This window comes from Lepidochelys kempii, chromosome 11, assembly GCF_965140285.1.
Source record: "Lepidochelys kempii isolate rLepKem1 chromosome 11, rLepKem1.hap1, whole genome shotgun sequence".
Lineage (NCBI taxonomy): Eukaryota > Metazoa > Chordata > Testudines > Cheloniidae > Lepidochelys > Lepidochelys kempii.
Genome location: NC_136390.1, coordinates 70,578,104 through 70,605,805, shown reverse-complemented (window position 1 = coordinate 70,605,805; position 27,702 = coordinate 70,578,104). Strand labels below are relative to the sequence as shown.

The following is a 27,702-nucleotide window of genomic DNA, read 5'->3' as shown; positions in this document are numbered from 1 at the left end:
ATGCTGACAACACAGGAAAAAATAAAATAGGGAAGACAATATATTTCTAAGGCTAAAACAAACATATATAACAGTAAAATATATTTTCTGAAGAATGCCTTTTAAAGATGCATTAAAGATCTCACAGCGGAAAGAAAGGGAGGAAAATAGACATGGCTATACATTGCAGTCATTGGAATCTCATTAGCGGATTTCCCCAAGCATTCAGTATCTTACATTTAATTAAATATGGTAATTTAAACCCCAAGCACCATTCAGTCATATCTTGCGTTTATAAGCAGTGAAGCATTTCATTCTTCTGGATAGATTAACAGAATGACTAGAGTTCAAAATGGGTGTTTATTGTCCCAGCTGGGCTGTTGTATCCAAAACCAACAGAGGTACTCAATATTTCTTCCTAACTGAAGTGGTAGTACGATTCCAGAAGTCCAAACTACTTCCACCTCCTCTGACTGATAACTAAAGGAGGGGGAGAGAAAACCTTTTGTAGTGATAATCACCCATTTTTTCATGGTTTGTGTGTATAAAACATCATCTATATTTTCCACAGTATGCATCCGATGAAGTGAGCTGTAGCTCACGAAAGCTTATGCTCAGATAAATTGGTTAGTCTCTAAGGTGCCACAAGTACTCCTTTTCTTTTTTCTTGAAATGTTTTAGATTGTCCTTCCACTTCTGATGTTGCCAAGGCCTCCTCTTCTGGGATTGATGCTGGAAACCTGAAAACACCAGGTAAGGTTTCTGATACTTGATAGAAGATATTGATTCAGGCCAGAAAAGAAAGACAGAAGTAGTCCCAGAAACCTAGAGGCACATTTTTCTTAGTGTCTTGTCCATTTTGAGGCTGAAAAGACCTTCCCTTTCTAATAGGAGGTCCTCCACACAGGCCTAAAGGCCTTGACTACTCAGGTTGCATCAGTTTTAATTAAAATAAATATTTAAATTGCTGTAGTTAAATCCGTGCAAACCCCTTAAATTGAGCTAGGAGTACCAATTCAAATTGCTGACGCCAGTGTATGAGTCAGGGTGTCCGAAAATCCAAATCCACCTGTAGAAATTGCTTGAATGCTAATGTGCTACTAAGCCACTAATCCTCAGGAAACTGGTTGATTAAAGGCAGCATCTTTCCTGAAGGTGAAACTGGCCAAACAGATATTTGGCATAGACTTTCTGCTCCCTAAATGTAAATCTCTTTGGCATCCTTCTTGATGAGAAGACCTGACCTGCCTTGGACTTCTCATCCCTTCATTGACTGATACCACCAATGAACCAAGAATAAGATGGGGTAGGAAATAATGATGCTGTGGCACCTGAGAAAGGCAATCTACCTCTTAAATGTGGAACTTAGATTTATAGTAATTAATGAAGAGCCAGATTTGCAAAAGTATTTAGGTGCCTAAAGATGCAATAGGTGCCTCGTGGGATTTCCAAAAATGCCTAACTTCCATTCACTCTCCTGGGCCCAATGAATATTTAATTAGGTATACATAGTAGAACAGCTCCAACAGGAGAGATTGAGAGGTACCTGCCCCAGAATACCCCATAGCCCAGTGGTTGAGGCACTCTCCTGGGAGACCTAAATTCAAATCCCTGCTCCACATTATTTCCCCCCTTCCCCCCTCGTTTTTCATGAAAAGCCAGTAACCTGGCCTACGTACCTAACTCCAGGAGGTTTATGGCTGTGAATTCCAAGTAGAGAGAGGCTTCTAACTACTTTGGAGGGGTGGGGCTTAGGCCATACCCCTCTCCTTGGCATTTCCTACTGGGTCGCTCACCATGTGAATCCCTGTCTCCATGCATTGTACAAGGATCCCGGGCCTGAACTCAGGCTTGTGAATTCCACTAGGCAGCAGGGTGCCTAACAGCTAGGTATTGCAGTGCCTAACCCCCCTTGTGAATCCCACCTTCAGTGACTTGCCCAAGTTCCTCCAAGAAGTCTATGATATTGCAGGGATTGCCTAACTCCCAGATTAGTGCCCTACAACTGGACCATCCATTCTTTCTCTTGTATTTGTTGTATGTAATGTACAGACCCCTGTTAATGCTTCTTTTGCTTAAATAAACTAAATTACAGGTCCTTTTATATGCTGAATATTCCTGTTAAGGAATATTTCCATTAAGTGTGACAGAATTAGAAGCCTCAAAATCCCATCATGCTGCTTGCAGTTAACACTTTGGATTCACTCCATTTGAGAAATGAATTCCCTTAGCTATCTTTAAGTTTGTTTTCTCTTGGTAAGGCATGTTTGAACACTGTTTACACTCCAATGTGCATTTACACACAAAACCTAAGCTTTTAAACCTTTAAAAGCAGCCACAGGGATTTGTACCTTGCAGGAATGGATCCAAGATGATGTGTGAGATTCTGTGGGTCTCCATGGACTTTGCAAAGTCTTTGTTTTGAGGGTCTGCCACACTTTGTGATCAATGGCAGATTAACACAGTAGTCTAGTTTTGCAGACACTGTTCAAATCTGGTTTAACTCACAAGCACAGCTAGCTTAGTCCTTTGCCTACTCCCCAGTAAACAGTTGAAACTTTGGGTAGCTTGGTTTCTGTGTGGTTAACTTGAGGTACTTAGGTCCTGATGTTCTGGGGTGCATGATCAGCACCTCTGAAAATCGCCCAAGGTTTCTTAAGTTGGGCACGCATAATTAGTGGGAAAATCTGGGCCTATGTAATTTGGCACAATTTTCAGTCTGTGTTCACTGCCTGAACCTTTCGTGAGCAGTGTGTTGCAGGTCAGGACTAAGTGCATTTGCAGAGCTATAGGAAGCTCTTGTTCTGTAGAAACTCCAGAATCTGTAAAAAGAAAAGGAGTACTTGTGGCACCTTAGAGACTAACAAATTTATTTGAGCATAAGCTTTCATGAGCTACAGCTCACTTCATCGGATGCATGTAGTGGAAAATACAGTGGGGAGATTTTATAGACACAGAGAACATGAAACAATGGGTGTTACCATAGAATCATAGAATCATAGAATCATAGAATATCAGGGTTGGAAGGGACCCCAGAAGGTCATCTAGTCCAACCCCCTGCTCAAAGCAGGACCAATTCCCAGTTAAATCATCCCAGCCAGGGCTTTGTCAAGCCTGACCTTAAAAACATACAGACTGTAACCAGAGTGATCAGGTGAGGTGAGCTATTAGCAGCAGGAGAGCAGGGCAGGGGGGAAACCTTGTGTAGTGATAATCAAGCTGGGCCATTTCCAGCAGTTGACAAGAACGTGTGAGGAACAGTGGCGAGGGGCGGGGGGGAGAATAAACATGGGGAAATAGTTTTATTTTGTGTAATGACACATCCCCTCCCAGTCTTCATTCAAGCCTAAGTTAATTGTATCCAGTTTGCAAATTAATTCCAATTCAGCAGTCTCTTGTTGGAGTCTGTTTTTGAAGGTTTTTTGTTGAAGAATTGCCACTTTTAGGTCTGTAATCGAGTGACCCAAGAGATTGAAGTGTTCTCCGACTGGTTTTTGAATGTTATAATTCTTGACATCTGATTTGTGTCCATTTATTCTTTTATGTAGAGACTGTCCAGTTTGGCCAATGTACATGGCAGAGGGGCATTGCTGGCACATCATGGCATACAACCGCATTTGCTCCAACCCTCAGACAGAGACAAACACCTACACAACACAAGATCTCTATCAAGCGTTCTTACAACTACAATACCCACCTGCTGAAGTGAAGAAACAGATTGACAGAGCCAGAAGAGTACCCAGAAATTACCTACTACAGGACAGGCCCAACAAAGAAAATAACAAAACACCACTAGCCATCACCTTCAGCCCCCAACTAAAACCTCTCCAATGCATCATCAAGGATCTACAACCTATCCTGAAGGACGACTCATCACTCTCACAGATCTTGGGAGACAGGCCAGTCCTTGCCTACGGACAGCCCCCAACCTGAAGCAAATACTCACCAGCAACCACACACCACACAACAAAAACATTAACCCAGGAACCTATCCTTGCAACAAAGCCCGTTGCCAACTGTGTCCACATATCTATTCAGGGGACACCATCATAGGGCCTAATCACATCAGCCACACTATCAGAGGCTCGTTCACCTGCACATCTACCAATGTGATATATGTCATCATGTGCCAGCAATGCCCCTTTGCCATGTACATTGGCCAAACTGGACAGTCTCTACATAAATGAATAAATGGACACAAATCAGATGTCAAGAATTATAACATTCAAAAACCAGTCGGAGAACACTTCAATCTCTGTGGTCACTCGATTACAGACCTAAAAGTGGCAATTCTTCAACAAAAAACCTTCAAAAACAGACTCCAACGAGAGTCTGCTGAATTGGAATTAATTTGCAAACTGGATACAATTAACTTAGGCTTGAATGAAGACTGGGAGTGGATGTGTCATTACAAAAAGTAAAACTATTTCCCCATGTTTATTCCCCTCCCCCACTGTTCCTCACACGTTCTTGTTAACTGCTGGAAATGGCCCACCTTGATTATCACTACAAAAGGTTCCCCCCTAGCCCCCCCCCCGACTCTCCTGCTGGTAATAGCTCACCTTACCTGATCACTCTTGTTACAGTCTGTGTGGTAACACCCATTGTTTCATGTCCTCTGTGTCTATAAAATCTCCCCACTGTACTTTCCACTACATGCATCTGATGAAGCTTATGCTCAAATAAATTTGTTAGTTTCTAAGCCCTGGTCTACACTAGGACTTTAGGTCGAATTTAGCAGCATTAAATCAATGTAAACCTGCACCCGTCCACACGATGAAGCCCTTTATTTCAACTTAAAGGGCTCTTAAAATCGATTTCCTTACTCCACCCCTGACAAGTGGATTAGCGCTTAAATCGGCCTTGCTGGCTCGAATTTGGGGTACTGTGGACACAATTCGACGGTATTGGCCTCCGGGAGATATCCCAGAGTGCTCCATTGTGACCGCTCTGGACAGCACTCTCAACTCAGATGCACGATTGTTTGCCGTTGCTCTGATGCAGGGAGGGGCGACTGAGGACACGGCTTACAGGGTTGGCTTCAGGGACCTAAAATCAACAAAGGGGGTGGCTTTACATCAAGGAGTATTTCAGGCAGGACTTCACGGAGGATTCCAATGAGAAATGGTGCACCTAAGTTATTGTTCTTATTGGAACAAGGAGGTTAGCCTGGCCTCTGATTGATACATGGCTAGATTTACCTCGCTGCACCTTCTCTGTGAGTGACTGCAGTGTGACCTAGAGGAATGAGTCCCCTAGACAGGGGAGGGGGGGAAGCAAATGAGTACAAAACAAGTCTAGTCTATTTCTTGTTTTGATCCACTCCATCTATCTTTTACATCTTTGGCTGGCAGCAGACGGTGCAGAAGGACTGCATGTCATCCACATCTCATGGCTGCTCGGCAGAAGATGGTACAGTACGACTGCTAGCCATCCTCATCTCTTGCCTGCCTGGCAGAAGATGGTACAGTACGACTGCTAGAAATCCGTATCGCCTGCCTGCTCACCATAAGACGGTTCAATAGGACTGACTGCAGGACTAAAGAGAATGACCTGGTCAAGTCACTCCAAATTTAGTCCCTGCGCCCATGTCTGCCCAGGCGCTCCCAGCCGACGTGGCCAGGAGCACCTCGGACACGACGAGAACGGCTACCAGTCGTATTGCACTGTCTGCTGCCAGAAGGCAATGGGTTGCTGCTACTGTGTAGCAATGCCGTACCGCGTCTGCCAGCACCCAGGAGACATACGGTGACGGTTACCTGAGCAGGCTCCATGCTTGCTGTGGTATGGCGTCTGCACAGGTAATTCAGGAAAAAAGGCGCAAAACGATTGTCTGCCCTTCCTTTCACGGAGAGAGGGAGGGAGGGAAGGGGGGCTGACGATATGTACCCAGAACCACCCGCGACAATGTTTTAGCCCCATCAGGCATTGGGATCTCAACCCAGAATTCCAATGGGCAGTGGAGACTGCGGGAACTGTGGGATAGCCACCCACAGTGCAACGCTCCGGAAGTCGACGCTAGCCTCGGTACTGTGGAAGCACTCCGCCGAGTTAATGCACTTAATGCACTTAGAGCATTTTCTGTGGGGACACACACACTCGAATATATAAAACCGATTTCTAAAAAAACGACTTCTATAAATTCGACCTTATTCCGTAGTGTAGACATACCCTAAGGTGCCACAAGTACTCCTTTTCTTTTTGCGGATACAGACTAAGATGGCTGCTACTCTGAAACCTGTCATTATCCAGAATCTGTCTTTCACATTGTAGGTATTACAGTTCAAAGTATTAATTAACAAGTGAACAGAACATTCCATATGGGGTGTATTTGAATGTTTCAATATATGATTACATTAACACGTACACAAATAATGTGGTTCAAGATACCTTGATAAAATATGATGTAACTCTCCAAACTGAGTCTTTCATAGGTATAATGGGGGTATCTAAAGCATTGCTATTTATACCTGTACAAACTGACTGTCTGAATATATGAACTATTTTAGTTTCATGGTGCTGATTAATAATAATTATGATAATTTGTATTGTGGTATTGCAAAGCGTCTCCAGTCAGGATGACGCACATATGTTTGCACAGCAGACAGCACATAATCCCCCTGCCCCATTACTGCCTTCACATTATAAAGCTGAAATTACAGTAATTCAGAACTGACGTTCTATTCTTGACACACACATTTAATTTGCAACCAAAAATCCCAGGAAGCAGATTCTTTCATTTCTTAAGCTTCTGAATGTTGGAAGTAATTGGAGGGATGATGTGATTTCTAGACAGCAACTATAGTGGGTTATTTCTAGTGAAGAGTCATTTATTTAAAAGGATTAATTGCAGAAACAAGTTGTCATTTTGTTGGCAGTAGTATAAAAGCAAAGGCAAAAAACGTCTTCATAGAAGGATATAAAAGACATAGGGGATAAAAATCTGAAACAGATGCAGTAAGATTATATTGATTTTCACCAAAATCTTAAATTATTTCCTTAAGGGACAAAAGCCTCTTGTCAACAAAGAAATAATATATTTTTCAGTATAAATAACCAGAAAAATTCCTACAGGGACACCTTTTGCACACTTTATTTTTAATTATTATTATTAATAATAATATTTTTTATTATTTATATTTTAGCGTAGTTAAATATATGCACAAAATTACCCTCAAAGTACAAAAGCATAGTTTGTGCAGAAGTACCAGGCTATATAATAAAGTCAAATAAGGTCATAGTCATCGAAGGATAAAGAAATATTGAATTTGTACTAATGTAGCAATGGTTTGAGAAATGATAAATTTTCATTTTATTTTCCCTGAAGTGTCTTTATCCAAGGCTTTATCAAATGTTCACTTTTAAATACAATCCTGTCTTCATTTTTCATAGAGTTTAACTTGATAGTAACTGGCCTATTCACGGAAGGTAATACATACAAGAGGTGAAGTCCTGGCCCCATTGAAGTCAATGGGAAAACTCCCATTGACTTATATTACCCAGAATACCAAAGTTGAACAAAAACAGTTGCATAGTAACAGGTTTCAGAGTAGCAGCTGTGTTAGTCTGTATCCGCAAAAAGAAAAGGAGTACTTGTGGCACCTTAGAGACTAACCAATTTATTTGAGCATAAGCTTTCGTGAGCTACAGCTCACTTCATCGGAATGCATCTGATGAAGTGAGCTGTAGCTCACGAAAGCTTATGCTCAAATAAATTTGTTAGTCTCTATGGTGCCACAAGTACTCCTTTTCTAGTTGTATAGTAGTTGTTCTTCCGGCATTAACAGTATGTTGAGTCAGACAAACAGAAGATCCTTTACTTATATATTTGACAGGTAAGTAGGAAATTCATTAACATACGTCAATACCCTCTCTATAGGGCAAACATATTCTGAATATCTGAGAGAACACGGGTCATATTCTGATCGCAATTATACTGATCTTAAGGAGAAAAATGGAGGCAGAAATTATGTCAAATTGGATAATTTTGATAATTTTGCCAGCAGAAATAGGTGTATTTTACTTTTGTATTGTTTTCCTTTAGTGCAGGGAGAAAACAGATAGTAACACAATCTCTCAAACTGTTGTTCCAGGTTTTAGAATTCCTATATTTATAATGTAGTGATGAAGCAGATGCCCAAGAAACATAGCAAAATAAATGAAGATAGGAATTAAAAGCTGGGGAAAAAACATACTCCAAAATCTACTGCAAATCAGTATTTCTTGGTGGTACCATTTCTTGTCATATTTTCTTTTTGTTCTTTTTGTTGGCAGGGGCAGGTCTAATTACCCTCATGTCCCCTGAAGGTATCTCTAATAACAAGCAATACCTGCTGGGCAGCTCCCTGCTGCTTAGAACAGCCTACAAAGCCCTCTTGACTCCAGCATATGTTTCTGCTTTAAAACCTGAAAAACTTAACAAACTGTTTTTCCTCATTCTGTCTGGGACTGAACAACAATGAGGTTTAGATAGACTGGCAGGCTGACCCTAGCAAACTGTGAGCTAGAGTATGCCAAACTTCAGTTTTGGTGAGACTCAGAGACCCACTTCTTATTATTTTCCTTATTCTGAGCAAAGTAACTGACTTTGAGAGCACTCTGCCTTAGGCTAGGTGAGTCAATATTTACACTTGTGAAAAACAGAAATATTTACCATTGACCTATCCCCCGCTCTTTTGTTGGATTTTCCAGAAAACAATTACATTCAAATCATGTTTCATTATAGTTTCATTAAATAAGATAAACAATTGCATGCAGTTAATAAAGACAATAATCTTGAGGAAAGGGAAACTTTATTTTAATAACCAGACATCAAGTTGTATTTTTTCCCTCAGCCCACTAGTAGCCAGCCAGTCTGGTTCGCTTGGTGGGTCAAATTCTACTATCATGTACAGGAGTTCCCAAAGGTTATTTCCCCAGCAGATTCATCATCCAGCTAAGGTCACTTTTGATGGAGGAAATGGCTCTGAGTGCCAACCTCTGCCTTTGCTATACCAACTGAGCTTAATCACATTCTCCATGTGACACCTTGATGGTCAAGGAAAGAGATTACAAGCTGCTTTTATTAGTCAGAGGGGCCAGAAAAGGGTTTTAACAGGCAAAGCAACTGAGAGGGGTTGCAAAAAGGTGTAAGATAAACTAAGCCTCTTCACTCACTTTAACTTAAACCTTTTTATTGGCCAGTGGCAGTAAATTAAAGCAGCTTAAGCCTGGTGTATATTAGAAACCTTTATCTGGTTTAACTAAATATTTTAAAATCAATGTACTTAGACTAGTGCAAACACCTAATGTAGAGGCATACGAGTCCTTACTTAAAATGATTTAGCTTAATTTGGTACTTTACTGATGTGACCTAAACTGCTTAAAACGAGGTTTAAAATGGATTAAATGTACCTACATTGGGGGTTTGCATCAGTCTAATTGAATACATTTTAAAAAATTCATTGAGGTAAACTGGTTTAACTCTTCTAAGAGACTTCTTTGCCCTTAGACTCTCTTACACTCACTTATCAATGTGTAATTACATACTTTACATATCACCTTCAAATGTGGCTTAGTAGCTATATATGCTATATGGGAATGAATCTCTGCTTATGAAGGCAAAGGAGTAATGGAAACTCTAAATTTACTTGCTTAAGAAAGTAAATAAGGAAGTGTTATTTCCTCCTTCTCATAGCACAACAACTGGGGGTCACCAAATGAAATTAATAGGCAGCAGGTTTAAAACAAACAAAAGGAAGTATTTCTTCACACAGTGCACAGTCAACCTATGGAACTCTTTGCCAGAGGATGTTGTGAAGGCCAAGACTATAACAGGGTTCAAAAAAGAACTAGATATATTGATGGAGGATAGGTCCATCAATGGCTATTAGCCAGGATGAGTAGGGATGGTGTCCTGAGTCTCTGTTTGCCAGAAGCTGGGAATGGGCGACAGGGGATGGATCACTTGATGATTACCTGTTCTGTTCATTCTCTCTGGAGCACCTGGCATTGGCCACTGTCAAAAGACAGGATATTGGGCTAGATGGACCTTTGGTCTGACCCAGTATTGCCGTTCTCATGTGCTTTGAATACATACCCATTGCCATCCCAATAACAAGTTTAATTAAAAAATTTTAGAGCAGTGGAGACCATTGCTATAAAATCTCACTTGGGTAGGTGTGGACACTTTTGTTTCTCTTAATTTCAACCTCTAAGCATTTTATCCCCTTTTGAGGGGGGAGAGGCATTAAAATACCTGATCTGGGGTTTTTTGAGAAAAAATAGCAGTTGAACCTCCCTCCTCTTCATTAGGGTAGTCAGGAAACTTGCCTGTAATATGCCTGCATGCAAAACAAAAGAAGAATCAATTAAAATACAATATCTGCCAATCTTGTTATTAATCTGATAACACCAATGTGTTATGGAGAGTCATTCCATCCCATCATACTCAAGATTGAAGGAATAGCATCACCTTCTAAGGCAGATATTCACGCAGCAAATTCATTGTCTTTCTTTTATGTTTGTACAGTACCTTGTCTATGATTGGAGTCATTAATTGCTATTGCAATGAACATAACGTATAAAAATACATCCATTATAATTGCAGGCACTTTTGCTTGCATACTGAACAATTTCTATTTGCACATGTATAAATAGCATCAGATGGACAAACTGGTTCCCTGCATTTGCAATAAATCAACATACATGTGCAAAAGGATTTTCTCACTTATACTACAAACAGTTTTTAGAGGCCAGTTGAAAAATGGCCCTTAGAACCGAAAAAGAAGCATAGATCATCTGTTAGGTTAAATGTTAGGCCACATTTGATTTTACAAACATGTTTTATCTCTAAGATAAGTAAGGATTCATTCAAATTTTTGACTCAGTGAAAAAGTTTAATATTGTATTAGATGCAGCTCCTATGTTTACATAATGCTAAGAGTTTGACTTAAAGCTGATAAATGCCAGAGCATTTGACATTAAGGTGGTTACTGCTTTATTATTAATGCTAGTTGAAGGGAAAAAATGACAATGTGAACTAAAGGTGAAGAATCAGACTGAACTCAACCCCTTTAAGCAATTTACTATAAACGTGTATTACAAAAATGTTTTATTTTGGTATTTTTGTTTACTTTTTATTTAAAAATAATTCATAGATACAAATGGATGTTACTTTCCTGAGAGACAAAAATTCTGTTTCCTGAGCAATAGACTAGGTAGGTTTTCAAAAGCGTTAACTGTGAGAGGCATTTTTTTTTGTTAAAAGTTGCAAAAAAGTCTTTTTAAGATAATTACTGTGTGCTGAATCCAAATATGGTTGTTACCAATCTGTATGTTGTGTATAAAGGCCTCACAAACAAAGAAACATGGAAATGGCTGGAGTGTAAATCTTTATTTTCTTTTGTCGAGGATTAACATACTTCAGCTGGACCTTAATGAACAATACGATGTAATGAAAGTGAGCAAATAATATGCACAACCTTTTTATAAAGCTATTGGATTTCAGTTTCTTATTTGTAAGATGTGCTAGAAATATTTTAATATGTTATACAACCATGAAAGAGCATATTTGCATGGCTCTTATCATTTGAACATTTGCACCTTGAAACAAAAGCATTCAAGCTAATTTAAAGATCAGAAATACAACACATAATCTGAAAACACCCATTTTTAAAACAAGTGAAAATATTTCTTGATTCAACCTTAAGTAAACATTTTAATGCACACAAGTTAAGCACACATCTTAATGTACTATTCCAAGAAACGTTGGTATGCAGTGGCAGATTGAATCAGTCTTATTAGGTCACATATTATGGCACAGCTATTTATTTGATAGTACTGTCCTGGTGAACTGTCATGTACATTGACACACCCTTGTTCCAGTTCTCTACATTTGCAATCTCCTGTACAAACAAGTTGCACTGTCCTGCACCTGCATCACTGACTTCTACACCCCGTTGGGCAGCCACAGAATATTGCCTCCATGAAATCTGCTGGCATTGGTGGCTGTTACATGAGCTGTCCTCCAATTTCCAACCCATTGTATCTGGAGGAGGAAATATAGGATTTTGGGGCAGTGGGCCTGTCTCCAAGCTAGTGACTGGTAGTGAGCTCTCTGCATGAGAACAAAAAGATCCTCACTTGTTGGAGGTAAAGCGTCTTATAACGACATGTCTGTAACAAAATAACATGTGCTTTGTCAGTGCTGTGGACCTCTGGCATGCCATACATTTTATAAATAAACTCTTCTGCACTTTTCACCTCCTTTGAGTCTAGGTCACATTGTACAAGACGGTTAGAAGCTGATGGTGTTGTTGAAAAACTTTACATGAGGTCTTCTTGCTTTGTCCGGCAATAAAAGAAGTACCAGTCAGAGCGTGAAATGGGAGCAGAGTTTCCAGAACAGTGGGTCCATATTGTACTTTCTCACAAATGGCATGAATAGGAAAGTACTTTGGTTCCTTTGATGTACCAGCTTCCATCCAAAGCTGCCTACATGTCATTTTGCTGTAGCGACCCCCACCCAAAAAACCCCTACATCAGTGTCCCTGGCTGTGACAACCACACTGTCAGCACCACTGTGGACAGTGTAAAATCATTCCTGTGTCTGCTTCTTCCTGATGAGCACACACTTGATTAGTGTCAACTATTGCTGTTGAGCACTGTATTTCAGCCTCATCCTGAAATCCACCAGCCAGACTGATGATTTTGTCATACAGTTCTTCTGTCATTAGTTGCTCTTATAAAAATGTTTCAAGGTCCTCCTTATTTTCTGGAAGCTCAATCAAATGCATCCAGTTACTTGGAAGACACACATATTTGACTTCCACCACTCTTCGGATGGGTCTTGTACCTCTTTAGCATTTTTCTGTTGTACCACCCTTAACAGATTCCTTGTAGTACCTGTCAAACACAATGTCTATTCTGTGGAAGTCTGCTCCAGTCCTAAGTACTGTTTTTACAAATGTGCCTGCAAGGTCTCCAAATGTTTTGGATGGCTCCCGATGACTTCCCTGTAGCTTTGTCCCAAAGCTTGTGTATCTGTCCCAAAACAGCATCTCCCAAAAGGGGTAACTGATGGTGGGCAGCTGTCTGTACATCACCAAGTACTGCTTTTGTGCTTGTTCTTAGATCGCCATTTGGATGTGCTAATTGCAAAGGGACAGGCATTAACTCATGTTTTAAAATATGTTGCAAATTCACAATCCTGCTGGCTTCATAGTCTGTGATAAGTTGCTGAAAAATATTTCTGTCTGCCTTCATGCTTGAGGCTTTTTCTTTGACTTCTTTCCCTACCTCATATATCATGAAAAAATTTGGAGCATTATTTTTTGGCAGTGGATCATGAATGTGTACACGTTCAGGTTCTCCCTCTTGTTCCATAAGCCATTTCTCCACAAAGCTTTCCAATTGCATTTGTTGTAGGAGCTATGCCTTCAACAGTGTGTCTTGTATGGCTTCAGCAGCCAGATTTTTTGTTGCAATATTTTGCAACGAAAAGTATGATTCCTACCTGGAGAAAATCTTGAACCTCTGAAGTGTTCATAAGAATGCACTCTCATCTTCTTTGTCACACTGCTTGTTTGGCTTTCTTGACTCTGTAACAGGTGAACCACTCGCTGCTAGGGCACCTCCTAGCTGGCTGTTCTGGGGATTAGCTCCATCCAGGTCTGGTACCCCCTCCGGTTGGCAGTGCAGATGAATGAGCAACCCTCTCTCTTTTTCTGTCTTGGAGACTCAGGGTGCTCTCTCTTCATGGCTTGGCTGTTTGGCTAGGTCACTGTGTGTTTTCCCCTTCTGGGAAGTTATCAAAACCTCTTCATCCAAAGTGGCAGTCTTCTCCCCCACTGCCCTGACTGTGCCACTTCCTCAGTGGGTGGTAGGGGAACCCAGGCCTGCCCTCTACTGCAGGTTCAGTTCAGGCTCTCTCTAATCAGTGACCAAGATCTGCAATGTCCCACCTTGCTGCAATTTTCCTGAGCCTTTTCCTGCTCCGCCTCTCTCAGGATTTTGCTCCATCACCCTTCTGAATAAACTATTCCTTCATGGCCTAGCTCCCCTGGGGTTTTTACTCCCCTGCTGAGTTTCCTTCCTTCTGAGTGTCCTCCTGACATCCAGAGAGTGGCTGCAGGCTCCTTCACTGCAGCCCTTTCCCATTGCCAGCTTCCTGGGTTTATACTAACCCTACCCGTTCCTTCTCAGTTGGGTGGCTTCATCAACGATTCACGAATAAGTTGGTCATCCAAACCAACATGGAACATGACTCTGGTGTCCGCTGTGATAGGGACTCTCAGGTTGTAAGAAAAGGCAAGTCTGCTGAGGGCTGAGTGTTGGCAATGCCTACAATTCCACGTCCTTTCTTTCCTGTGCCATTAAGCTACTCTTGGCTCTGATCAGGGTTCACTTGATTGAACTTCTGACATGATCTCTTGACAACAAAGTTCCTTTGCAGGAACTCCTCGAGCACTTCAGCTAGTAGCTGATGCATTTCTGCAATGCAGGTGGTGTCCCACTTTGTATAATTTGTGTGGTCATATCACATGAAGAATGGCAGTGTACGCTTGAAGGTGAAGAGGTGTATCTCCCAATTTCTTTCTCTCTGGGCATGGGGGAACATGAGCAGTAGGGCCACCATTTCCATGTACTGTCACCAAAACCTGAAGTTCACACTACCTTGACCTTTGGTGCTCAGAAATGTGGATGTGAGATTTCAAACTCTTTCAAGTACAAATGGACGTGATCTCACTATAAGAATGTGACTGATGAGCTTTGACAATATCCTCTTTGCACTCTTGATCGTGCACTGCTATAAACTCCAAGAGTTGTGAAAGAAGCAGGTACCACAGTAGCTTGAAATGTCAGTTTGTGGGCCCGTGTTGCCTTAATGTAAGACTTGCCATTCATAGCTTGCTCTGCAGAGTTTGGACCAAGAACTCCACTTTCAATCTACTGCAAGTCCTGAAGCCTGTGTGTGCTGTCCTATAAGTTCATCCCTCCTAATCATGGAAAAGCCACTCTCTCTACTCTGGTGTGGCCCATTTTAGTTCCATCGGTTTACGGTACAGTTTCATCAACAGTTAGACCCACAAACTGCAGCCCAAGCACAAACATGTGAACATGTTTGTATCTCCATACAGGAGTACTGAGGGTGTCTAGTTTATGGGAAGGAGCTTGACTGATTGGCAAGTATCCAGTGGCAGTTATTTCTGGTTCTGTTGTGTACAACTGGTTGCAATAGGTCCATTCACCTCTTGGGTTCTCATTTTGATATTTAATGATAAAGCTAAATATCAGAAGCTCTTGTCTGCACTGCAGTTTTGCACTGTACTTCAGAGTCTGAGTACCACTCTTTGCAAACATGGTCCTTGAATACTGGTTTAGGTTTACCATTTCTCACGTTGGCTGCTTTGATGGTGTCGATTGCATCAGGAACATTGAGCGTGCTGCTGTTTAGATCATTCAACATTTAGATAAGGGGTAGATTCTCTTTGCCAAGCAGCAACTTGGGTTGCATGGAATATGTTCTTGCCATTCAGAGAAGCATCATTTATGGAAATATTGGTGGCTTTATAGTGAACAAACTTCCTGGGAACCAGGCTGGGGGGGAATAACAGTGCCATTCTCAGCATTCATAGTTTGTATGGTTTTCTCTGCAAGGGCTGTCCCCACCTTTAGGATTTCTTCATAACTAATACTGTGGACAGCCTTATGGGAAAAGCTGAACAAGTTGTTTTGACATTATTGCCTGATGGGAGGTACACCCAAGACCAATATGCTTTGGTGTCCCTTTCTTTCCACCACTCACGCCATATACAATGTCTTGTGCTAAACTAAGCACTTTGAATTTCCCTAATTCTTGTTTCTCAAAGTTCTCTTCAACAGCATCACAGTCAAGGAGAAATTGGCCTTATACAGCAGGTGAAGGAACGTGTACAGCAGCTGAAGGCTATCTGGAGTGCAAGCAACTGCGTCATCCTCACTGACATTGAAACCTTTGTGGCCAGGATCTGACAAAGTATCTCCCCGAATTTTCAATGCAACATGTACCAGTGACAGAAATATGTCGTCTTGGGGCTGGTAAATGCAGATGGCCATCTCATCGTCATGGCAGGAATCCATCGTTTGTGAGATGGATACATATTTATACTTGGATGGAACTAAGAGTGTTCACCTTGATCGATCTCCTGTTGAGAGACAATGAAATAAATCACCCAAGTGAACGTGGAGTTTTCCCTTGAATGATGATCTACGACTGAAATAGGAATGTGGAATTTCAATGCCAGTTTCCTTTGCAAGATTGCTGTAATGATGCCAAAACTCAGATACTTTCAAAATATGGCTGCATGCTGAAGCTCATTTTGAAGCCAAAGTATTGCTGTGCCAGTAACTTTGGTACTCTCATTCTTTTGCATTACAGACCTCATAAATGGGATGTAACAAGTCAGGTAGTACCTGCCTTCAGCAGCTATGGGGTCATTTACTCCAGTAAAGAAACACTCATTTTGTGGTCAAATACAGCTGCCTTCATTATCTGTTCACTCATTTTGAATGTAGTTATGAAGGTAAGTCTCTGTTTAGGGCACGCTTCTTGACAAAACAGGCAGCATCGCCAGTCCATAAGTTTCACAGACCTGGACTGTCTTGTATTACAGACACTGGTCTCTTTACTGGGATCACTACATCTTGCCACATATGATACAACAGTTGCAGATGGTTTTGCTTTCTGTAACCTCTGGATTTTGCCTTTGTCAATGTATTGGGCATAGAAATTTCTGTGCCAGATGACTGATAGTGTCTGTTCTGAATGAAAGCTGGACTCACTTCTGTCAATGGCCTCTCTGTATTTGACATCTCGCAGTTTCTTTCTAATGGCTCTTGCCCTCCTTCTTGTTCATGGGCTTCATGCACATCTTTTTTACTTGATTTTTGGCAAATAATGCAGACACTGTAGGAAACTGGTGCAGCTCTCTTGAAGTTTACTACCAGTTCCATCGTTTACTACAACTTGGAACAATATGAGTGCCATAAACCACCACCTCCTCTAACTACTGTTGCTCTCTCTAGTTGTTAAAAACAAAACAAACAAACAAAAACAAAAAAAACCATCACCATCACTTCTATGTTAATTCTACTCTCCAAAGCATTATTACTATAAAACAAATATTAAGCATGCAAGAAAATGAAAAAATGATTTCACATATTACAGGAAAAATATCATCTGTGTTATGATTAACTTATTTCTACTATTACAGCATATGGATGACTAAATGTTATAGAAGTTGCAACAGGCGTAAAAACCATGCAGTGTGCCCTCTCATTTCTTTATTTAATAGATGAAAAGGACTTGGGCTCGCGGGACTTGAGCTCTGGCTCTGGGGCTGAAAATTGCTATGTAGGTGTTCGGGCTCAGGCTGGAGCCTGAGCTTTGAGACCCTGGGAGGGTGGAGAGTCTCAGATCTTGGGCTCCAGCCTGAGCATCTACACAGCAATTTTTAGTTCTGTAGCCCAAGCCCTACAAGCCCCAGTCAGCTGCCCCTTGCCAGCCGGAGCCATGCCACGGGGCTTTCATCCCTGTATAGACGTACCCTTAGTACGTACTGGCTGAGGGGTTTATTCTACCCTTTCTTGGGGGACAGAGCCCACTGCACATACGGTCCAATATCCATCCTGATGGGCCTGGGCAGCAGTGGAAAACTTCTACTGGGCACACAGCATTTACTGATTCAGAATGGAGCGGCATGTGTTCTGGCCTGCCTGATATGTGCTAAAATGCTAAGTAGTAATCCTCCCCTGCTTCTGTGCAGCTGTACTTGGTAGGAAAGAGGCTCCTTTCTCCCTTTCCCCCAGTGCACCCATGCAATATATACAGGGTGGCGTTTGGCAATAACTGCATATTCAAATAAAGTTTTTCTTTATCTGAAAGATAAGTGACTCCAAAGAAGTTGCTTGGTCTGTTACTTAAATACATATGCACATAAATACTTTTACAGACATATGCTTTATGTAATTGCTGCTGCTGTGTAATTAATTCTAAACTGACACCTGCTCTGAAAATTCTTGGAAACTATTTAATATTCATGACTATAACAGGATTTTTAAATGCTAAAAGCAAGTAAACCAGAATACATGAGATGCTGTGTCAAATTTCAGCCCAGAATGAACTTTTACTTTCTCCCTATTATGAACTTTGGCATGAAAAGGCTTACTATGGGAATCCTTCTCCGTTCCAATTCCATGGTGCAAATGGCATGGCTATGTTGTTAGCTAAGTATTTCAGATGATATAGCAGCAGACACCTCTAATAAGCAACCAACCCTGATAATCAGAGTGGTGACGAAAAGGACATTACTCTGACTCCCACAGTGTTTCCGTCTCAAAGAACTGGGGTATGACGGCATTTATTGCAGGCCACAGCCCATTTGTGGAGCACTGGAGATTAATTGAGAACTTCAAACTACTTGCTGTCAGCAAGATCACTCTTCATTAAGAATTTCTAAAAAAAGTATCTGGTCCATGTTTCCCTCTAGTCTGTTCAGTGCTCAGTTCCCACAGAAATATCATCTGAATGTTTTCTCTGCATGCACAATGGTCTCTACGTCTGGATGACAGACTGGTCTGGACTAAGACCTTTAGAGGCCCTGAGCACTGAAAAGATTATGGTGCCACCACATATATAATTCAAAATAAAAACAATACTATACCGTAAAATAAAATTTTATTTTTTGAAATGACACAAAACTTACATGTATGCTGAAATTAAAATAGCTTCTTTCTAGATTTTCTGATTGCAAAATTCTGGATAAGTTCATCGAAGCTGACTCGATGAAGCATGTCCGCTTCCATACACAATAGGGAAAGTGAATCAAGTCTGTCCTGACACGTTGTTCTCTGAGGGTTTTTTATTCTTTTCAGCTGAGAAAAAGAGCATTCTGCGGAGCAGTTAGTAACCATCAATGTTAGAAAAATCCGTCGTGCGATCTCTGCATTTGGAAATACACATTGTATTCTGTCTTTCAGTATTGTGTCATGAAGATCAATGTGACTGAATTTCATTTTTCCTGTTTCATTAAACTTTGCGCACATATAACAGTGGAACTGCCGTACTTCTCCACAGAGATTCATGTTCAAGTCAACTAGCTTTTGGGAACCTTGTGAATATTGTTCGTCAGATAAGTCCATATCGTTTAGAAAAGAAAATCTACTTGATACTTCTTTGTACACTTTACTTCTTCTCTTCATATGAGCTTCAAGTGTATTAATTATAGCGCAGTAAGTAGATACGTGAAATTTGTCTCTAGGATTCAATGCTGTTTCTGTTGCACTGCTATCATTTGCTTGTTTTTTCCTGATTTACTTGCGGGACTGGGCTTCTTTGTAGTTAGTATCAGGCAAGATATCTTTTGATATGTCTTCAAATCTTTCGAAATCATTCCTCAAAGTGTTCAAGTGGTCTGCTAATGATTGACAGAGGTCTGCACATATTTTCAAATCCAGTTCTTTTTCTTGGAGAGCTTGACTTGTGTGGTAAAAGTGTTGTAAAATTTAATTCCACATGGTCAACATGAATACAAACTCTAGTTCTTGCATCTTGTTCACAATGTTTTCTGCCTCTCATATAGTTTCTCCCTTTTGTGATTGGTCTTCAGCTAATGCATCCACAATCTTTGAGTAGGACTCCAGAATTGCACTTGTTGCCACTGCATGTGCCTCCCAGCGAGTATTAGAAAGAGATTTCAACACACGATCATTGCCCAAATATGTTTTAAGAACTGCCCATCAATATGTTGAGGCAGAGAAAAATGTATAAAGTAACTGGGCTGTTGAGAAAAAACTTACTGCCACCAGACAGCAATCAACAGCACTGCGGCCAGCAGCATTGAGAGAGTGTGCAGCACGTGGTATGAATATGGCATGTTTGTTCTGTTCTAGAAGCTTCTTCTGCATTCCTTGATAACGCCCTGACATGTTGGCAGCGTCGTCATAAGATTTGACCTCTGCACTTCGAGAAATCTATTTTGCAAACTTGGCACAGATAATGCAGTACTTGATTTGCCATTTCTTCACCAGTATGGCTTTTAAAATTGAGGAATATTACAAAATCGTTCAACTGGTTTTCCATCGGTGGGAGACACATATCTTAGTACAACACTCAATTGATCAATACATGAAAGATCAGGTGTAGAGTCGACAGATAAACTGAAGTACCCAACAGTACTTATTTCATCCACAATAGCTGAATGAACTTTGTTGCTCATTAGACCAATGAGTTCATCACATATTGTCTTGGATAAGTATGATGGGTTATCTTTGCCAGCATTCTCATATTTTGAGATATGGCCTGCTAAAAAAAAAAAATCTCATTTTTTTTGGTGCCCCCTGCTTTGCTGGTGCCCTAAGCACGTGCTTAGTCTGCCTATTGGGTAATCCAGCCCTGATGACAGATCACTCGCAAAATACATGGGCCCTATGGCCTTTTTGCATTTTTGTTTGTCAAGGAAAGGGGAATAGTGTCCAAAAACACTGTAGTCAGGTAGGTCTTAAAGTAACCAGTTACATAGCGGGGCTTGGGATGGAAAGCTTATACTAGGGTAAGAAGAATAACATTTTGCTTGTACTAGAGTGAGTAATGTACTCAGGAGAGATACTGTATGAATGTAAGACTTTGAAGAGTTGCAGTGGGGGAGGTTTAGATTGGATATTAGGAAAAACTTTTTCACTAAGAGGGTGGTGAAACACTGGAATGCGTTACCTAGGGAGGTGGTAGAATCTCCTTCCTTAGAGGTTTTTAAGGTCAGGCTTGACAAAGCCCTGGCTGGGATGATTTAACTGGGAATTGGTCCTGCTTCGAGCAGGGGGTTGGACTAGATGACCTTCTGGGGTCCCTTCCAACCCTGATATTCTATGATTCTATGATTCTAAGAGGGACCTGATTCAATGTCAAGACAAAACTTAATGAATGTGGCACTGTTCTTGTTTTCTCTACATTGCACAGAAATGCAAACTTGCTTTACAGCATCTCATAGAAATGTAAAGACCTCCAGAATTGGATGAAGCAACTCTCATTTTTAACTTGATGATCATATCATCAGGCAAGAATCAAAGAAAGCTCAAGGAAAGTAAGAAAGCAGCGGCACGTGCTACAGTATACTATCAGAGTTTCATATATAGCATACAATTTATTTGTAAAACTGTTTAAAATGAATATGATTGGGAGACATTGATTTGCAAAGAAAAGTTTCCTAGTATGGTCACTGGGTGGGATTGGGTTCAGTGGCTGCAGCAGAAGCCAAATGGAAGATGCTACAGATCACGGTTAGGAAGAAATCACTCTCTGTCCACAATATCTGAGGAGACTAGCAGAGGCAGTAACCTAGAGAATCCCTTGTGCTCACAGGAGAATAAGGATTACCACTTTCTAGTCCTTGAGCAGGGACACAGGCAAGATACCTTGTGGCCCCTCCCTCCACATTGTGCACTTGCATAGCGCTGGGCAAAATGAAGCCTCAAATGATCAGGATTTTTCATAAATAAACTGCTTCTGATCAAATCGATGAGTTCTAGAGAGCACCATAGGCAAATATCTTTCCCTCAAACTAGTGAGTCTGGCCCAAGGAACTATGACATGTTTCTGCTGCAAAAGATGGTGCATTTCTCAGGGACTGTGGAGAAAGGGGATCTTGGAAAATGAAATAGGAGGGTGATCTGTAAGAGAGCCAAAGCACTTGAGAAATTCATTTCCTTTCTGGAAAGCAGTGATATGCTTGCAGCAGGAATGTAGTACATTTGGCAATCCTTATTTCAGTGAATAGACTTACAGACACATGCTTCAAAAACAGACTCCAGCGAGAAACTGCTGAGCTTGAATTAATATGCAAACTAGATACCATTAACTTGGGTTTGAATAGAGACTGGGAGTGGCTGGGTCATTACACATATTGAATCTATTTTCCCATGTTGAGTATCCTCACACCTTCTTGTCAACTGTCTAAATGGGCCATCTTGATTATCACTACAAAAGTTTTTTTCTGCTGCTGATAATAGCTCATCTTAATTAATTAGCCTCTTACAGTTTGTATGGCAACTTCCACCTTCTCTGTATGTATATATGTATCTTCTTACTATATGTTCCACTGTATACATCCGATGAAGCGGGCTGTAGCCCACGAAAGCTTATGCTCAAATAAATTTGTTAGTCTCTAAGGTACCACAAGTACTCCTGCTCTAAACATTGGGCATTGTTAATCAACAAGTAAGTTAAAATAGCCAATGAGAAAGTTAAAGCAAGGACAAAATGAAAAAAAGAGGGATCTCTTTGGGTTAAAGAACTGGAAAAAAGGCCTTATGAGATTCATCCATCACTACTGTAGACATCTCCATATATTTTTGTGCTCATCTGCCCGCTTCACTATTGTGTTACTCTTCCCTTTCCAAAAATGATTCCTCTTATTACTTAGATCTGACATACTAGAATGACCTTCTCAGGCCAAGGGCATTAGCTTTTCACCTAGGGACACGTAGGGTGGACTCCCTGGCCCTATTTATGTCAATGGAAGTGACTTCAATAGGGCCAGGATTTTACCAGTTTTGTCTTGGGGCACAAAGTGAAATATGTTTTTGGTTTTAACGAGGCCTGAATGCTTCTTTGACATTACCACGGGAATTGGCACAAATCAGTGTGATTGGAAGTCTGCATTCAGGATAGGCCCAAGAGTTGAATGTCAGTGCACTTCAATTCTGACTTACAACAAATTCCTACCATACATGAGTGAGAAAACAGGAAGATGCACAGTGGATACATTTGCTCTGCTGGATTTAAGTCAGTGCACTTTCATGAGCACTACAATGTTAATATTTTCCTCTCTATTCTGTATTGTTCAAAGATGGTTATAGTAAAGGCCCAATATGGATGTTGATTTATGAGAACACAACATTAACTTAAACATTTTCCTAGTAATAGACTCAGCAACTTACTACCTACTCTCCTTACTCTGGCATGGTTTTACATGTATTATTCTTTCATCTTGGCCAGGACTTCTCTATCTAATTGCATAAAAGGCCCTGCCAGAAAAATGAAAAAAAAATGGTTCTTTTGAGGAAAAGGAATATTTAATTCTTTTCAGGGTAAGAAAGCATGTGGGATTTGTACAAAAGAAAACACAAGAATAATTTCTGTGCACTCTAGGCAGAAGTTCAGTAGTACAGACTACAGCAAATAAAGGACAAAATACAAATAAAAATCCTTTAAAGAAACAAAACCCTATTTGTTATCATTCCTGCCAGTTTCTAAAATCCCACCTGCTATGGGCTCAGTGTAACAACTTACATGGTTTATTTTAGTTTTCTTAACTATGGTATTTTCCTACATTTTCTTGCTTTTTTTGTTTTTCATTTTTTAAAAAATGCTTTGGAAGCTGCTTCTAAAATAAATCACACATCCAAATGTCGCTCAACAATATATAATGCTTAATTTCCTCACAGCACTTGCCATCTCTAATGGTATGGTATAGGAGTGTATTGTGGATAGCATCACCATTTATGATGTAAGGCCCTGAGCCTCCAAATGCTTACATGAGTAACATTATGCATGCAAGTAGTTCAGCTGATTTCAATGGCACTATTCACGTATGTGTTTGGAGCACTGGGCCTGTACTTACTATGGTATTTTTCATGTGATGTTTTAAGAAATGTAAAAGGTAGTGTTACCAGGCCAGCGTAACAGGAATAAAAAGATAAAATACTGTCACAAGGGGGGAGCCACAGACACAAATGGACTGTGTGGTGATTAACTGCCAGTATTTTATTAGATGCAACCTTCCTAGAAGTGCCCAAGAAGATAGTTCTTGAAAGAAAAATTTAAGGAATTTTTCATGATACTTTCTATTTGACCCTCCTATTGGGTCCCTTTCCTCAGTCCCACAGCTAGCAAGCTGGACTTTTGTTGATGCATAACAATACTCCTTTAAGATATGTCTGTGCTTTGAGCTGGAGGTCTAGATTCCAGCTCAAAGAGACATATGCAAGCTAGCTCTGACTGAGCTAGTGCACTAAGAATGCAGTGTAGCTGCAATGGCAATCCAGGATAGCTGCCCCGAGTCTGTACCCATCTCAGACTCTAGGCATGTACTTGCGGCGGCTTGCCACTCACACGGCAGAGCCTACACTCTGATGTTAGTGTGCTAGCTTGATCAGAGCTAGTGCAGGTATGTTTCCTCATGCTGGAATTTACACCTCCCACTTTAAGTGTAGACATACCCATGTCCCCTAATCTTGCAGTGAAATACTGATTCTCTCCCACCAGAGTGTGAACTCTCCATTTAAGGGTAGCTCTGGGTCCAGTCCGTCCCTGCTCCTTCTGGCCCTTCAAGGCCAGGAGCTAGGATGCTAGGACATCAGAGATAAGAAGACCCATGGCATCCCTTTCAGGAAAACCCCCCTCAAAACCCTAATGGTGGTCTTGTTTCCCAGCCTGTCTTTCCCCTGCCAGGAGTTATGGTTTCCTTGGCCCCTAATCACACCAGGACTGGAAAACAATGATTTCCTGTCCCTTGTAATGCCTTAAACAAGCCAGATGACCTAAACCCTTTTCAAGGGCTAAAAAGCCAAACTCATACTGCAAATTTAGACAAAACCAGAGAAAACTATATTAACTTTATGAAGAAGTGAATAGAAATAAAGTGAGATCAAGCGAGATAATCCTTCCCTCTTCCCTGGCAGGGTGTTGCACTTCCTTATGCTCAGTCCTTGCAATACAAAGTTGTCTCAATCCTACTCCCATTAACTATCAGTGATGCCAGATCAAGCGCATTACAAGGTTCTTCACAGTGCATGGTTTTCTACAACCATACATTGTAACTCTCACTCTATTCCAAACAGAATGCAAACTCCATACGCTGGACTTCAGGACTGGTCAGTGTCAGCAGGATAGCCTACTTGTACTTTGTATTTTGGTGAGAGGTTGTGAGAAGAGAGCAAGAGATGTAATTGTGCTGTAGTTTCCAATGGTTTCATTGTCAGCCAATCAGTAACTGCCTTGACAGTGAAGCACTCATCAGTCTCGGGGTTCTGAGAAAGTGAGTTTCTGAGACCTCCCTTGCAAGAACCCCTGGAGAGGCAGAAGACCTCTCTTTGGTTGCCCCTCTAAAACCCACAAAAAAGCATATCCCAGAGGCATTGTTGTTGACGACGATACAATAGCTAATAGTAAAATATATATGCATACTGAAAAAGCAAAAGCAAACCACAGATCATTTGTGGTCCATCCATGCTATCACTTACCTGATTTGAAATTATTCCAGTTTTGGCTGCAGGTTAACGATAATGTCAGAAATTCTGCTTGTTGGGTCTAAACCCTCAGCGAGTAATATCTTGCTATACACCATGTTTCATGTAATTTGCTTGAGTACTCCTTATACTAACTTCAACCCCCGCCGTTCTAAACCGGACTGATCCTGAAGGGTCAGATCCTGATATGTTTGTTCATGGTCCCATTGGCCCTTCAGTGGGACCACCCATGAAGAGAGATGCTCTTTACCTTTTCTCACATTACTGGACTCTGTCCCAAGATTACTGGAAATTGTTTTTGTCCTTTCTATGGGCCAGCCTCTGACAGCAATACTTCATTTGGACTGAGTGCAGAGTAAGTCTTACTGAAATTGAATAGCTCCTATCAGAACCTGTCTTTAATTGTCTGAAGGACTCTACTGTGTTGGAGCAACATGTATGTTGAAGCTCAAAATTCTCCTTAAATTCTCATCTGAACTGATTTACTTTTATCTTCCAGTTCCCTTGAGGCTGAGGTCAAAAGTGCGGAAACTGGCTCCATACAACAGCAGGCCAAATACCCCTGTACTTCCTGAATATAAAAAAACCCTCTCACCCTCAGTCAGACCTATCAACCAGATCTTTTCAATTATATGTGCATGAATAGATCAGTGACATTTCTGTGTGGCTACTAAACTCAAGACGGGGAATAAAACAATTATGGCAAGTCTTGAGAAAGATAACTTCAACCCAAACTAGAAGCTGCAAGTACAATTTTTATACAGATTCTGACAGAGGAAGCCGATAGTACTTTAATACAAGATTCTGTAAAAAAATAAAACACGCAATATTTGAACAAAGCTAGCCAAAAGAAATAACCTACCCACTAACATCACTGATTCTTTGGCAGATTTTAGTGGAATGAGGTATAAAGAGTATATTGATTTAAAGGTTCTCTGTGAGAAGTATTTGTGCTCCTAGTAGTTAAGGTGTTGTCAGCTATGGAAACTGAATACACCGCTTTTAAAAAAAGTCTACAAGCCAGGTAGAGACAGGCAGTTGTAGTACGTCTCTTTGCAATGCCCCACCACTGACCTCCCCTTTGACCTGAAGGGATTACTTTCTTTATGGGCGAATAGTGCAGCCTGGTAGACCCACTTATGTAGATTATAAAGACACTAGTCACACATTGACTCTGTCAGCTCGCTCAGATCCATGACCCTCCACTTCCTATAAAATGTTTTTGCATAAGTTTAATTTCTTTCTCTATCAAAAGGTATCAGATTCGATCTCAACAGAAACCTGACTGCAAAAAGTACTCCAAGTATTTCATGGGTTCATTACTTTAGTGATAGATTTCATGGCCCCAATCCTTAGGTCTTCCTGAACTCCAGTCAAGGCAAGGATGGTTGTACTCAGAGCTGGTCAAAAATTTTCCAGAGGAACTGTTTTTAATACAGAGGGGGTGGGGGGAAGCTGATTCAACAAAATTGAAACATTTCATGGGAATATATAAATTTTGTTGAAATTTATTATGGGAAATACTGAAATGTTTTGATAGTGTTGAAATGTTCCTTTTCACCTTTATTGTTTTTACTTTTGTTAGTTGTATTATAAAAGTCAAAAAGAAATGAAACATTTTGACTTGTCAAAACAAAACTTTTATGGACTATTTTGTTTCATGAAAAATTCCAAGATTTTGACTTTTTGTCTCAAATTGGGAAGAAACAAAATTTTGAAAATTTGGAAATTTTTTGGGGACAGCAATTCTGTTTTTTGGCTAGCTCTATTACACAGTAAATGATGCTTGTGTAACATTAGTAATTCTTAAATAATTATTGCAGTGAAAATATGTTGTCATACAAAGGTCTCTTAAGTTTGTAGCTAAGTTAGGCCTTGTCTACACTAGCAATGTAAGTCGATCTAAGTTATGCTAGTTAAGTAACTTACAGCAACCTAACATGGTGTTTCCACCATGCTATGTTGACAGGAGACGCTCTCCCATTGACATAGCTTCTGCCTCTCATTGAGGTGGATTAATTAAGTGGACAGGAGAGCGCTCTCCCGTTGACTTATTGTATCTTCACCAGACCTGCTAAATCGATGCCTGCTGCATCAATTGCAGCAGTGCCGATTTAGCCTGTTGTGAAGACAAACCCTTGGTGTTATAATGATTGGTCTTATACCCTCCACTTCACTTAAGAAAAAAGATGCTAATGAGTAGGGAGAGTGTAGAGTACATAGGGACTGACAAATTTATAAATGCCATTGGGATAAAAACTTGTCATATGAAAATGCCTGTGTCAATGAAATGAGATCAGAGTGAGATCAGATTTACACCTGTAATTTAATTCATTTGAATTAATTTCAGAATAGAACTACCAGTGTAAGGAAAAGTAGAATCAGGCCCATTGTGTTTGTGATGTAAGCAACACAATATCACCAAAAAAAACTCAAAAATGAAGTGACTTTATTTGATTT

At 40.6% G+C, this 27,702-nt stretch overlaps 1 protein-coding gene across 2 annotated transcripts in view; it reads right to left on the bottom strand.

Annotated features, from left to right (window-relative positions):
* The window catches only part of DRC11 (dynein regulatory complex subunit 11), a 158,689-nt gene that overhangs the window by 67,920 nt on the left and 63,067 nt on the right, over positions 1-27,702 (bottom strand). For both annotated transcript variants that reach the window (XM_073306791.1, XM_073306792.1), the window contains exon 7: positions 10,217-10,301. In XM_073306791.1, the coding sequence (XP_073162892.1) occupies positions 10,217-10,301 (85 nt within the window). The remainder of the gene's footprint in view (positions 1-10,216; positions 10,302-27,702) is intronic.